The sequence below is a fragment of the Coloeus monedula genome (assembly GCF_965178545.1).
Source record: "Coloeus monedula genome assembly, chromosome: 21".
In the NCBI taxonomy this organism is placed as follows: Eukaryota; Metazoa; Chordata; class Aves; order Passeriformes; family Corvidae; genus Coloeus; species Coloeus monedula.
The window spans coordinates 1,400,078-1,414,282 of record NC_138801.1 but is presented as its reverse complement, the minus strand read 5'-3'; the positions used below and the strand labels follow the sequence as shown (position 1 = coordinate 1,414,282).

The 14,205-nt window shown below is 43.6% G+C and overlaps 1 protein-coding gene across 4 annotated transcripts in view; it reads right to left on the bottom strand.

The window, feature by feature from the left end:
• DENND1A (DENN domain containing 1A) overlaps positions 1-14,205 on the bottom strand; it is a 159,974-nt gene that overhangs the window by 88,209 nt on the left and 57,560 nt on the right. For all 4 annotated transcript variants that reach the window (XM_082295358.1, XM_082295360.1, XM_082295359.1 and 1 more), the window contains exons 6-7: positions 1,383-1,452; positions 781-861 (exon numbers count right to left, since the gene is read on the bottom strand). In XM_082295358.1, coding sequence (XP_082151484.1) covers positions 781-861; positions 1,383-1,452 — 151 coding nt within the window. The remainder of the gene's footprint in view (positions 1-780; positions 862-1,382; positions 1,453-14,205) is intronic.

The following is a 14,205-nucleotide window of genomic DNA, read 5'->3' as shown; positions in this document are numbered from 1 at the left end:
GCCCCCTGGGCACTGCCAGCCTGGCAGGGAGTGAGGGGCATGAGCTGCTTCTTGCCAGAAAGCGCTTTAGGAGGAGTAAAGGAGATGGGAGGGAGACTTCCCACATGAACTCTCAGCTGGCAGCAGCAGCAAGGAGCATCTGCAGGGTTCACCACAGCCTGGAGCACAAGGCTGTGCTGCAAAAATGAATTTGAAGACAAAAACCCCAGAAGACTAAATTCAAAATACAATCCCATCAATAAAATCCCACATCCATACTGCCAGTGTGCTTTAATTATAATTTTCTCACAAAATATAAAAATGAAATAAATTCTTTTTTGTGCAAGGTTTTCTGAGGAGGGGGGAAGGAAGAGGAGAAGGAACCAGAAAATGTGATGAGCAGTTAATACTCCCAAGGCTGCTGTGACAGGTAAGTGCCTGTTTGCTTCCCAGCCTGCTCCCCCTTCAAACTGCCAGGGCCAGGAGTTGTGCAGAAGTGTGGGCAGTAAATGTCCCACTGGTGCTCCGTGACCTCCCGCAGGTCACAGAGGACATGGTGAGAGATTCCCAGGGGTAATACACACAGCCTTCCCCCAATCAAAGAAGTGCATTTCAAGGACATTTGAGGTTAGGGAAAGGGAAGCAGAGGGCCCCAATTGTGAAAGGGGAATTTCGCAGCTCCTCACAGGAAAACAACACCGGTGTACAAGCTCCAGGAGAGAGGATTGCTTTTGACATTCCTCTACTATGACATGGAATGAATATTAAACACCTTAGTTTACATCTTCCCCCCACACTTACCACTCCAAGATGAACAGAGGTTCCTGGCTCAGGGATGGTAAGTTTATGAAATGTTTCTAGGAGCTCACTCCTCTGACTATCCTGAAATGAGAAGGAGAATAACCAGGAATACTAAGCAGGCATTGCTGTCACCAGGTAAACTCCGAGGCAGAAGGGCAGTGTAGGCCATAGGGGTGGGTAAACATTTTGCATTCATAAGATCAGGTCTGCTTTTACTGCCCATGACAAGTAAACCTGGATCAGACACCTGGCACAGACTGATGTGACTCTGCAATACGGGAACAGCAGAATTACAGGAACTGGGCTGAACACAGGGCAGGGAGTCAGGAAGCCCAGCATGGCTAACTGCAGAGACTTGTGTTGGATCCACAGCCCCAATCTTGCACTTTGTCTTTTCCAAAAAGAAAATTAAATACATATTTATTTTTCAGAGGCACTTGCCAAGCTGAGTATGATCTTTTATATCACTGCATTATACAGATTAGTAATTCACATGGTCAGCTCGAATAGAAGCACGTCTTCAAACAGCCTCTTTCATCCTCTCACCCTCACTCATTTGATACTGGGATAGGAGAAGGAGGGTCAGTATTTTAGAATAATACCTGTCCTTTTGCTGAATAATCTGCCAAGACATTGAGCAGTTTATAAAAGACTTCAAACCATGGGAGGTAACTGAAAAAAAAAAAAAAAAAAAGACAGTTATTTTGGTTTTGAATCCTAACACAAGAGGACTTTTAAAATTGAATAATCAGTATCTCAGTTTTTAATTGTTTTAAAATCTCATTCCATCACTGTACTTAGCCTGGCCCTTGCTTCAGTCAAACAGAAACTTCACCTTCAGTACCTTTGCAAGCAACTTCCAAAAGAGAAGAAACAAAATTAAAAGGAAAACATGCAGAAAAATCCCATCTTTTTCATTTACTTTACATCTCCATTCCATAAGGTAGGACAGCGAGGATGTTCCTTTTCACTGCAGCTTTGGTAGGATTCTGTGCCCTGTTTTCATGGCACAGTTCTTTATTTCAGTCCCTCTTCCAACACCAGTGAGGAACTTCCCTCGGCTGTGGTGAATGCAAAGCCAGTCAGTGATGCTCTTTAATCACAGCTGCTTTCTGAAGCAAATGGATTCTATTTTGATATAGTTAGACAGGATTTAAAGTTTTTATAAAATATGACTACATCCTGACAGCTGTAAGGAATGGAGTGCCCTGTGGTCCCTGGCTGTGCAGCTCTGGTGATAAATGAGGTGAGAAGCTCTCTGTGAGACAAAGTGACTGGCACTCCATCATTAGCGTTTGTTTGAAGCCTGCAAATGCTACTGTAAAATGTAAGTAGCTTATCAAAATATACTGATAAGCAACTTAACTTTTCATGTTATATGACAGCATTATCGTTTAAATTAATACGCTCGAAACATCTTTACAAAGTGTGTATTCGAATAGAGCAGAAAGACAGACAATTACCACTTTAAACAGCATTTAAGTTTGGCATTATATTGTAAACAATCCAGAAGGATTAGGTAGAAGATAAGTTTCTTTCTTTCTGTTTAGTTAAATAAACTTCAGGAGAGTTAAAAGCCATTACAAGAGTAACAAGAAATCCTCTCCAAACATATCTGCTAAGTAGAGATTAAGAACCTGGTAAACAAATCCGTACAAGGCATCTATCAAAAGAGTTTGAGAAGACAGAAAAGCAGGAAGGCAGAAAGCTCCCTGGCAGTGGGAAACCAAAGCTGCTTCCAAGGAGGCACCATTAAAAGTTCTACTTAATCGTTCAGGGACTTGGCCGGAAAAATACATTCACAGAGCTAAAATGAGAATCCTTAAAACCATTACTTTGTTTCTAATGTCTGTGTATCATGTCTTGTAAAAGAGGAAAACAAAAGCAGGTTCTCCCAGGCCTCCACCTCTTTGGGACCCAGGGAAGCCAGAGCAGGGACCCGAGGGGGCAATGCTGAGCCCCCAAATCAGGGCAGGTCCTGGATGTCCTTTAGAGCTTCCTCATCTGTCCTGTCAGGGGCCGTGTGCTCACTGCTGAACCTCCCTGCAGCTTCCAGGGGGTTTCTTTATTACCATCACATACCCAACATGACACATCTGTAGGCTCCAGCCATGAGGATACTTCAGCCCAAACCAATTTGAAATCTTTTACTCAGCACCTAGGAAAGAGCCTCTATGACTCTAATAAAAATAGCCCAGATAATATGAGACATATTCACACAGTGTCAAACACCAGCAAACCCTCCACACAGAAAAAGATACAGCCCCATTTCTGCTACACTTGAGACTCCCTGACTTTCCCTTCTCTTCACCAGTACCCTCTGATGAACCTATTGTCCTTTTTTTAACACTCACTCCTCCTCGTTTTCCAAATGGTGGGTTAGCATCTCACCATAACTGCTTCTTTTTCTATTTTGAGAGTAACTTCCCATTTTGAGGACAGTGTCACAGTTTGGAATCCGAGGAAATGAGCTGGTATCTGAAGCAGAACTCAGCACTCCACCACACGAGGATCTATGTGGCTCTTCATCAAGAGAGGGGCAAGACAAACTAAGACAAACCCACCACAAAACTGTATAAATTATGCAGACAATCTCACTTCAGTTTTCACCTCCCTCCATTGTCACTGCACGATCTCATCCCAAAATTTCTGGATACATTAGAAAGCTAATTTATCCTGCCATCTTCAATACTTTTACTTCATCACTTATTCCATGTGTTGACTACTCAAGAATAAAACAGTTCTGCTTTTATTAGACCAAACTGTGACCAGTTAAAGTTGAAAAAAGCCTCAAAAATCCCCCAAGAAATACAGTTATCCAAATTTGTTTCTAGATGTCTGCCAAAAGGAAAAAAGAAAAAAATGTGGATTTTTTTTTCCTATAAAAGCGAATCCTCAAGGCAGCCTTTAAACACCCCTCCAAAGAAACAGAGGCTGATTTTATAACCCAAAACTTTCTGTACCGCGTGGACCTTAAGTAGCACAACTGGTAGCACTACTGAAGATTTATGGCTTATGACTTGCTCATATTTAATTTGTAACCAAACACTTCCCCTTCCTCTTAGCTACCTCAGAACTTTTGATTAACTCTTGTTTTCACAGGTCAGAGGTTAAGCAAAGGAAGGGAAGCGCTCTGCAGTGAGATTGCCCAGAGCCCGGAGAGTGGAGCAGCCCCTCCCAGCAACATCAAACCAGCCAGGGACGGCACAGCACCCAGCAGAGCTGAAGTTCAAAGACCCCAATGAGCATAAATCAGATCGAGGTTGAAGAGTAAACAAAAATAAAGGGGCAACCTGAAATTTCAGCTCTTTTTTCAGCTTTACCCCCATTTTCAGTCTCCTCACCCTGATAGAGACAGATCTGCCACAACCCCTGAGAATGAAAGCAAAGCCTCATCAGCTGGGGCTTGTCTGAGCTGAGGGCTGGATGTAGAACTCTGCTGAGCTCTCCCTCTGATCCTGGGGTGCCTCCTGCAGTGAGGGGCACTGCCCCTGCCAGGAAAGCTGCTCTTGGCCCAGCCAGGCCTGCCCAAACTCCCTGCAGGGCTGCATAGCACCTTGGTCACCTGTCAGCACCTTCTTGGTGGCTCCTTGAAAGCACAAAACATCATTACTTACATATGTCACAGCAATCAGGGGCAGCAGAACCTTGAGACAACAGTGCTGAGCTGCTGGGGAAACAACAGACGGTTCCAAAATGTGGGGTTTAAACAGCAGTGAAAAACCAACAGCTGAGGGCCAGGCTCAGAGAGCAGCACAGGGAGAAAAAGGAGCAAATCAGCATTAAAAGGAGCCCAGCCATGGCCGTGGGCTGGGCCAGTGCAGGTCTGGGGCTTTGTCTTCCCCAGGACATTGACTGAAACAAACACCTGAAGTTGAGCCAGGTCAAACTGCACCTGTGGATATGGAGCAGAAAGGCCACAACAGCACACCAAAAATGGATGCCTCATTTTACTCTATTTCTATCCCAAGCCAGAAGATGCAACAACTCTAAGAACAGCATAGGGGAAATCTTTAAGAAGATCTACACTGGCATCCAGTTGATTTCTTGATCAAGGAAAAGATGCCTTCCTCAGGAAAAAAGAGCTATTTCTTATCCAGTTCTGAAGGATTACTAATGAAGAGAGGGTTTGATAATAAACGTCCTTTCTTTGAGATGTGAAAATTCCACCATTATAATTTCTTTTGATATTTTCTGAGCGCTCATTAGGATGAAGGAGAATCATAAGTTACAGCATGTACCTCTCCAAATCCCTGCAGCTGTCCCACAGACACCGTGTCCATCCAGGGGCAAGGGCAGAGCAGGGCTGGGCAAACACCAAACACAGGGTGGAACCAGGAATTTGCTTACTGTTAGAAAGGTAAATCTCCAGTGAAGTTGGCTTAAAAAAGGAGAGACTCTGCAGGGTTACTTGTAGCAGGCAACCAGGAAGGAGGACGCAATAGGAGGACAACCAACCTGGGAATGCTGAACTCATCAAACCCAACTCCCAGGGAGCACGCCAGGGTTTGGGAACTTCGTCAGCAAAAATGCTCCGTGTTGCAGTGCAGCAGCAGCAAGTCCCAGTGGCAAGGGGGACCTTTTCAAATGATTTATGAAGATTTGCCAATTACCATAGCAACCATATATAAAACTAATTTTTAACATTGCCAGCTCCAACATTCCATTTACTGGTGTGCTGACACCATGAAAAAGCAGAGCCAACACCTGTGGCAAAATACCTGTGGCACCTTTGGTTTCCTCTGAACCTGTGAAGTCCCACCTTGGTTCACACAATTCCTAGAGCACCAGAGCAGCTCCTGGGCCGTGTATAGGCTGAGCTGCACTCAGGTACAGCTCTCATTTGAAATTAACGGGACTCAGTAACTAGTCTGACATCAACACATTTCATGCAGCATCTCCTCCTAGACTGAGTTGCAAGCACACATAACTTTTACTCCTTCCATTCACACAGATCAGAAGTGGAATTTTTAACATGTATTTATTTATAACACATACTATATATATTTTGATAACAGCATAACCAACTGCCATCTCCTTTGCAAAACAGAACAGTCATTTCCATTTTGCAGATGGGCACACTTCTCTGTGGTGACAGGCTTACAAAATCTGTCTGTATTAGCCAGGATTGGTTTCAAGGAGTTCCCAAATCTTGACCTTTTTGCTCAGCACAATAATCTACAGTGACCTAGAACACAGAATACAATCATGACCTCAGTTATTATATGAACTATAGATGCATCATCACTAACTTCACTGACAAAAGTGTAAGGAAGAGGAAATTCAGGCCAAATGCTTCTTCTGCCAACACGACTCGTGCATGTGCCACTAAAACACCCAGTGCTTCAGTTCATGGACTCTGAAGAACAGATAATAACAAATAAGAATTCCCACCCAGGTCCTTGGCTGTGGCAGTGATGTCACCACGGAGCCCAGCAGGGTGACACCGTGCAACAGGAGTGACCTGTGCCACAGGGGCACCTGCACCTCTCCCTGTGTCCCCTCCACACCATCACTGTACCCAACGGCAGAACTCCAGCACAGCAAGCAGAGTTGAAAATCCCAAGGAAGATTCAGCAGATTGAAAAAAGTGATGGAATTATTATTGTTACTATTATTATTATTATTATTATTATTACTACTACTGCCATTTTTCATTTCAATGTATGAAGCCAGTGAAGGCTCCTGGTGAAGAAGAACACATTTTCTGACTCACAGTGCCTGTCAATTCCTGCAGGACAAACGACAGATCCTCAGCAGGAACTCTGAAGGAGCTTTGTGGATAATCCCAACACTGTGTTTGAAAAAATGCAAGGATGGAAAACAGATCAAAAATTACTCCAGTCTCTTGGTGACTTGTTGTCTTACAACTTCTTGCATTTAAAGATAAAACTCTGCAATTCATACTTAAACCAAATATTGCTTCTTTCCATCCTCCTGTGCCTGGCAACTAATGATTCTCCCCCCAGCCAGCATTATTCCCAATCATGGAATTATGTTCTATTTTAAGTTAGTAATGGTTCTAATGATGAACTAAGTTATGTTTGCCAAGCCACAATGCTCTTCAGGGGTTCTATGCAAACATGATTTTAAATAGCAAAAACACATTATCAGAACACCTTTTCCTCCCCTTCATTAGAAGTATTAATTTCCCTTTCTAATTATTTCTAATTTCACCTTAATTTTTTAACAGTTAAGATAAAGTAAAATAACATTAAACTACAAATTTTTTAATCCCTTTTCTCTGCTCAAGAGAGGGATGACTCTCCACATGCTATAATTTTCCTTGCAGGAATACACTATCAGATTTTTTCCCCACCTTCCTTTCCTTCCGTCACCCAGTGTTTCCAGCATCTTTACAAAATGCATTTGAAAGAACCACGGCATCACCAGGCTCATTTGGGAATTTCCATAGGCTAAATTCCCAGTTCAGCCATTTCTCTGTTCCAGTGTCTTCCCTACACATCATGGACCTCAGTGCCTTGTTATTCTCTGCTCTAGACTCAGTCTATTGACACCTTCTCACACTTACCAGCTTAAAGCACAGACACCCCAAATCTCCATAGCAACCCCTGTGCATGTGGATGAGATGCAGCCTTACCTTCCACGGGAGCAGCCAACAGCCTCCTTTGAACATCAGCTTTTTATTTATTTATTTCAGTTTTGCCTGATTAAGACCTGCCCCACTGTAAGTGCCCCTGCCAGTGCACAAAGCCAGCTGCACGCTTGCCTCTCCTTGCTCCCACAGGATTTCTTCTCTTCCTGCATTTTCCCCAATTTTGTAATAAACTTCTCTTTGATTATTACCCATGAGTGATCCTTCCACGATTCAGCTGGAAGTTATGCAGCTTAAGCATGACTCACGTACATATTTTAGAAGTACTAAACCCCACAGAACTGGATCTCATCTTATGGAGCATCTTAACAAATAATTGTCAACAGCAAGTGCTTACATTGCTGACTTGCCATTGTGTATTAACAATAAAAGTCAATTACAACATCCCCTTTCCTGTTTTCCTGCACAGTGTGACCATGGCTGAGCAGTTACAGCAAGTCTCCCTCGCACAAAGCCTCCCAAGTTCCCTAAATGCCAGCACTGAGCCCGGTCCTTCCCAAAGAGCTCCTGTGGCCCTGGAGCTGCAGCTCACAAAGGAGCTCAAGGGAGCTGAATGCCCCCAGAACAACACAGAGCCAGAAAACTGCAACAAAGAGATTTATGATGTAACAATTTTACATTTTAGTCAAGCTAAGAAGTGCCAGGAAAGCTCGAGATGCCCGTTCCGAGGGGCTTTTGTTCATGCACTGCCATTTAATTGGGACATGGCAACGGGAACTGCAGGCTGAGTGGGACAAAGCTGTCACCCTTCCCCAGGCTCTTTGTGGTCACTCTAAAACCTTGGGGGGAAAAAGAGGCAAGTGCAGCTGCACTGTGGAATTTCTGTAAATAGAAGGAATTCAGAGGAGTTTAGCATGACAGTGTGTGGCATCGTGCAGCACCCACAGCCACCACCTCCCGGCCTCTCGTGGAGAGGGGACAAAACAACTTCATTTTACAGTCTGAAAAATAAACTGTTTTTTCATGGAAAACGTGGCTTGGACTTTCACTGGAAAACATTTCATCCAAAACCAATAGGTTTTAGGAGCCTGGAGTACTACAGATCACCCTGGGAAGCAGGATTCCCACACCTACTGGCTCCCAGTGCCAGAACCACCACCCTCTGCTCCGTACAAGGGACTGGATGTTCAGACACAAACACAGCATGGCTTAGAATGTGCAAAATTTGAAGTACCTTCCATAGTCAAGCTTTCTCCTTGTAAATTACCAACCACTCTTAAATTTTAGAAAGCTTTCTGGATATTATGATAGACTACTTTGTGTTCCATTTATTTCAGAAGTATCTTTGTGGCCTGGTCTGTTGTTGGGAATGTCTGTTTTCCCTCTGGCAGATCATTCACAATCATGAGGTGTCTCATTCCTTTTCAGAAGAGAAACTTGTAGATCTTTGGAGTTTTTTAGTTTAAGATCAACAAGAATCTTCTCAAGCATGTTTGAGAGCAAAGGACTGAAGGAGTGACAGGAAATAAAGGTACATAAAGAAAAATATTTGTTTGCATTTACAGCACACACTGACAATTATGTCTGTATGCTCTTACTAAACTCACAGGCAAAGGATATCCCAAAAAACCCAATGGGTGAGAAGATGGGCATGCTGAAGGCCTTGACACTTCCTTGGAGTAAAAAAGTCAACAATTACATTCCCTCTAACACCAACAGAAACACATTGACCAATGGTTTTACTCAGCTAGGGTGAAATGCTCTAAAAAACAAATATGAAGAGGGTAGAGAATAGCCTTAAACGAAGAAAAGTTACAGATGATACTGGCTCTAAATTATCTGGACTTAAAAAAAATTGGTTATAAAGGAGTTAGAGCAGTTTAGCACATGAAGCTGGATTTTAAAAAGCAGGATGCACTAGACAGCATGAGAGCCTCAAGATCCCCGCCAAAGTGACAATACAGAGAGAGGATTCCAAAGGCTTAGCTTGTCAAGGAATCTCTCTTCTCAAACCACGTTTAAAAGCACACATGAAAGTGCTGGAAGAGAGAATTCTAGATGTGGCAGACAATCAGAGATCCCACTAGGTTTGAGACATCTGGCATCAGTTGAAATCCATCACATTTCATTTGGGGATCAAAGCCTGCTGTTAAGTCTATCACAGGTTGAAATAGTAGATCCTGAACAGCCTTTTCATCCCAATGCAAATTAACCCTTTTTCCTTGACCAGAGAAACAGCTCCTTTTCATTACTGACTCCAATCATATGTGCTTGTCAAGCTATGCCCTCTAGTACTAAGTTTCAGCTGAAACTTCAGTAGCATTATGAACTTTTTATTATAAATCAAAAGTGCTCCCTCCCAGCCACCAGGCCCCATGCTCTGGCACGTGCTGCAGTGAGCTCCAAAGCCACTCTGGGACAGAGCTTGTGTCACCATCTGTAACGCAGATAAATTCTGGAAGGGAAGAAAAATTTTACACACCTCTGTGCTCAAGAGCCCCACTGCACAGCAGCCAGCTGTGCTCAGCTGCTAAAGGGATTTGCCACATACTGAAAAGTCAAAGATGAGCATCAGGTGTGTATTTGTGATACCTGTGTATGAGCTCTAAGACACGATGGTGAGTCCTCGCATTTTGGTAAATTAACTACAGAGAACATCGGGGTTCTCTGTAGTTAATTAAAATAAATTCATTTTAATAAATGAGTATATTTCAGTATCAGAGGAGAAATCAATTACATGTACCCCTCTTCTGCATTCCCCAAACCCACTTGTGTTCCCTACTGGCAAGAAACAAAGGTAAGTGAAGCAAGAGGTTTTACAGTTCCTTCACAGGGAGGGAGCTTCAGCTTCATCAGAGTGAAGAAATATTCACATGCTCAGAGGGAGTACACACAGCTCCTAACAATAACCAAAGTTGGTAGGAAGTCATAAAAGTTAAACCCAAGCAGAGCTGAAAGAGCCAAGTGAAAAATTCATGATTATGTCAGCGCTGTGGTACTTGCAACTGATAATTTGAGAATGCAAGGGACTGGGCTAGGCACGTAAAGATCACTTTACTTAAAGCAAACAAGTACTTACAGAGCAAGATGTCAATAGGAAGGTTATAAAGATCAAGTCAGGGTCTGATATTTGAATGCTGATTGTTTATGTTTATGGTTTAGGATTCACAGCAAACATTCAGATGTAAAAGTAAGCACACAAAATGATAGTACTTGACTCTTCACCTGCAGGAACACCATTGATAAACCTATCCACAGAATTCCTGAAAATGTATGACACATAAACTAACAGAAAAGTCTTTTTGGCCCATTTCCTGGCCAGCGAGCCCGATTTTTATTTATGAGACTTCTTGTCTAACCATTAGCTTAAGCAAATGATTAAAACAGGAAATTGCCCACAATCATTTTATTCTCTGAATACTAAGATTCTAAAACACACTGAGGAAAGTTACTGCAGGTAATGCTCGCTCAGCATGGAGGAAGATCTGTCCCTTATCAAGCACGTTCATAAACAGCCGGAGTTACAAATGAGGGGTTTTATTTGGGCTCCCTGCACAGCCCAGGGAACTCTGTCTCTAGGAAGCCACACAAAGCCTCTCTCCCGTGATTACAGAGTGCCTGGATCACGGTTCCTATTGGAACAATGTGCACAAGTTACTCCAGCAGCTTTTCTCAGCAGTTCCACCTCTCGAGCAGCCCCAGCGTCTCCAATTACCTCTGCATAACCCGAGGGCTCTGCCACAGCTCCAGGTTTGAAGAAGGAAGTTGCCATGTAATCTCATTGGGAATGTTGTACACATCTGTCAGCAGGGACAGGATGCTCTCGCTCCTGACAGATGCATTTGTAAGCCTTCAGACAGCAACCCAAAAGTGATCCATTTGTGGAAGAGAGGATCTATCCATCTTGTACTTTAACTACTTCCTCCCTGCTTTTTTGATGCTAGGGAGGGGGTTTTCCCCAAGGTGATGCACTAATTCAGTTTGTATTAGCTCTAAGATGAAGTTTCCAAGCCAGTCAGCCAGGGCCAAAGGTAATAAAAAGTGACATGATTTAATTACTTCTGTTACAGTTGTTCAGCAACGAAAGAAGGCGCGACACGAAGGCCTAATTAATTAAGTAAAATTGGTTTCTGGTCAGAAGGCAAGACCGGTGAAGTAGCTGGACTGACTGTAGTACTCTCAGCTTTAACCAATTCCACCAGTAGTGATACATTACTAACACTTGGCATTTTAAAAGTGTTTTGACTTGCAGTCAAACTTCCTTTGACATACCTTCACTGTTCTTCACATTTACTACAAGTAAGTCAGTTAAATTAGTATTGCCCTGGATTGGCAATGTAGAGGGAAGAGAAGAGGAAAGCAGGGGTGTTTGTTTTTAGGGATCCTGGGTCTCAGGGCTCTCAGGCCTGTAGCCACCGTGAATGTGAATCCACTCAGGAGCCTTCTCCAGTTCAACTGATTTCTCATTTTCCTGTAAGTATTATGACCAACAAGATCACTAAGAGTCTGCGCACGATATACTGCCACCACTGGAAAAAAACATGAATCCTTTTGTACCCCAAAGCATTCCCAGGAGAAGGTGGCAAACTGCACTGAAGGTGGAAAAGCTTGCAGGGCCAGGACTGCTGGAATGCGTGGAACTGCACAAGTAAGTTCACAAACTTTCTTCAAGGATATGGACTTTAAAGACACAGAGGACTAGAAGCATTCGGGATCACTGTAATGGAAGCAATAATTCTGCTTGTCCAGAACTGGGAGAGCTGATGAACAGCCCAGCTCTGGAAGCAGCTCCCCCTGGAAAGCATGGCTGCAGGTCTGGGAGCTCGGAACATCCCTGACAGTGCAAGGCCCCAAACCTGTTGCTGCATGCCCTGGAGCATTTCCATACTCACCTTGCTTGCCCTGCCTGCCCCAGGATCCCACTCTCCCGCTGGCTCTGGGCCCCACAGGAGGGTTTGGCCCTGGCAGTGTGTGCAAAGGGAGTGTGAGGAAGCTGAGGCTGCGAGCATCGCAGCCCCGGCTCAGGACCAACAGAAAGCAGGGAAAAGCAAGAATGGAACACACTCCGAGTTGAACTGCAACACACATTTCCCTGGGACACAGCTTGAACTCGAGAGCTCCAAGGCTTCTCCTTTTGCACCAGCACCGTGGAACAAACCCCCGTGGCCACGCGGCAGCAGCGCCCATCAGTGCAGGTTCCAGAGTGAGATTTGGAAGCATTTGCACAATTATGCTGCTCATAATTCAAACTCTGTTTTGTGTCTGTCGTTATAGGTCATTGTTGGCCAGATGGAAAATATTAAGGAAAAAGGATTGCAACTAAATCAATCGGCTGTAGAGTGCTGCCAAAAGGCCCCAGGCTAACTACAAGCAGATTTGCAGGCAGGCTCTGCTCCGGCACAAGGCGGGATCTGGCACATCCTCTGCCCTGCCTAACAGCAGGAGGGCACGGGGCCAGCTGAGAGTGGCTACTGTGCCAAACAGACTGTGCAGGGCTTGCTGCTTGAATGCTTCCACAGAAAGGCAGAATCGATGGGCTCTCTGTAAACAACTCCCTGTACTTCTGGCTGCTACTAACTCACAAGTGGGATAACTTTATCCCACTACAACATTAATGCAAGTACACAGCTCAGCCTTGGTACCAAAATCAACGTGGAAATAAATAAACACCAGTGTTAAAGGACAACACTTCAACTTTCAACTAAGAATAATGGTGTGTGCATGCACATACATGGTGGAACACAAAATCAGCGTCTTTACTCCAATGCCAAGCACTGCATGGGCATTCTTTGCAACCTGTGATTTACAAGTAGGGAAAGAGACTGAAGTTTGACTATTGAAAATATGAATTTTAGTATTTATTTCTAATATCAATACTTCCCAGGACGTACCATTTCTTTTTGTACAGCTCATGGCTGCACTTACCAATGAGCAGGTCCAGCTTACCTAGGAAGTTCTGCAGGAAAAAACATCTTCCTAATACCACCCAAGTAACCTCTTATGCACTCAGCATCTGAGTGCAGCCAGCCATGCCTGCAGATAAAACTTCAAACTTGCTAGATGGACATAAATAATTTCTGTCTCTAGTGGACAGTAAGAGAAAAAAATGATAGAAACAGAGGAGAGCTTCTGATTCAAACATCATCACCAGCTGATTACACAGAGTAAAGCTTCTGCAGCAAAGACTTCACATCCCCTACTCCAGCCATAAGGCATTGTTAGCTTATTTAAATTACTATTATCTTACTTAAAGATACTTGAGCAAGAGAAGATACTAGGCCTTACAGACTTTCTGAAAGAAACTTCTAGAGCCTACAAAATGCTTAATGGCAGAGAGGAAAATGGAAGACAATAAATGAGCAGATGTAATACAAAATTCTATTCTTCTTTTCCTGGAACAGTAGTTTGAAATAGCTCATCTCTATCTTGTAAAACTTGTAAGTACAATAATGGAAAAACCACAGGAAATTTGGGAGAGCTATACTGGAGACAGTGTATCAGGAAGAAGAAACACAAAGCAGATAGCTAATTTTAATTGATGTCAAGCTCCCTCTTCACTAGGTTCATCACTTTTCCATATATATTCTGACAAGCAACTGAAAATAAGAGCCAGTGTCTGTTTAAGCAAATCAGCAGGGGTAAAAAGCCTAAACTTTTGAGATGTAAACTGTTTTATAAACATGTCAAGTTAAGGCAGAATGCCTGCAGCACCCGGAGCCCCTCTGGCCCTGCACACGCACTCGGGGCGTTCGCACATTTTCCGAGCCACTTCAGCTCAATTTCCTGTCACCCAGCACAGAGAGTCGCCCTGGTTTGCTACAGTTACAGCTTGTAACAAACTCCAGCTCCTGTGAAAGAAGGTCAGGCTG